At 29.1% G+C, this 828-nt stretch overlaps 1 protein-coding gene across 1 annotated transcript in view; it reads right to left on the reverse strand.

Moving 5' to 3' along the window:
• The window catches only part of RWDD4 (RWD domain containing 4), a 20,113-nt gene that overhangs the window by 15,657 nt on the left and 3,628 nt on the right, over positions 1-828 (reverse strand). The window contains exon 2 of the mRNA XM_008574673.1: positions 797-823. Within this exon, the coding sequence (XP_008572895.1) occupies positions 797-823 (27 nt within the window). The remainder of the gene's footprint in view (positions 1-796; positions 824-828) is intronic.

Consider the following 828-nt stretch of genomic DNA (forward strand, 5'->3'; position numbering starts at 1 on the left):
ATGAAGACGGTGCAAGGTTAAGCTTGAAAGAGAACTGAGAAGAGCTGAGCAGGGAGGAGAATATCTAAAAGAGGTAACTGAAGAACTTCTCTCCTGTGACAGTCTACAATAATTCGTGTAAAAGGACTGTTTCTCATAAAATTTATTTTAAATGGCGGCAATGTTAATGGTAACTATAAATCTTTTACAAAAAAACTTTCCCATTCCACTACTCTTATAATCATTTAGATAAATGACTTATTTTATTTACAAAAAAAATACTGTTTCATGTTGAAGAGTTATGAGCAACTCCCATTTTAAAGGAAAATCCATGTTTCACATATGTAAAAAATATCCACACATATTCAGAATATAGAATTAAGAAAATATCAACTCTTTTTTAATTGTATCATAAGATAGTAAAAGGAATATAAATTTAGAATAGAGACCTGGATTTTAATCCTAACATGTATCAATATCAGCTGTCAGAGCTTAGAAAGTTATGTCTGAGAGAAGTTATCTTTAAGATAAGAATATAAAACTATATAATTTCCAAGGATTCTTCCATTTCTAATATTTTACGATTCTGTTATAATAAAAACTAGTTTATCTTGATTTTTAAAAGTTTCTAAATTAAGCTTTCATATGTTAAACATGATTGATGTCAGGGTGATGAGTTTCCATTTTAAATGCTCCAGAAAATACAAAGACATAATAAATTTCAACTGCTAAGCTTCAAAAACAAAATAAGCATTTCTAGCAACCTTTTGTCTTTTCTAGCAAAGTAGTAAGTGCTCCTATTCATGCCATGTCTTACCCTATATTGAAATGAAACTGGACTTAATTCCC

The sequence above is a fragment of the Galeopterus variegatus genome, unplaced genomic scaffold (assembly GCF_000696425.1).
Source record: "Galeopterus variegatus unplaced genomic scaffold, G_variegatus-3.0.2 Scaffold1086, whole genome shotgun sequence".
NCBI classification, from domain to species: Eukaryota; Metazoa; Chordata; class Mammalia; order Dermoptera; family Cynocephalidae; genus Galeopterus; species Galeopterus variegatus.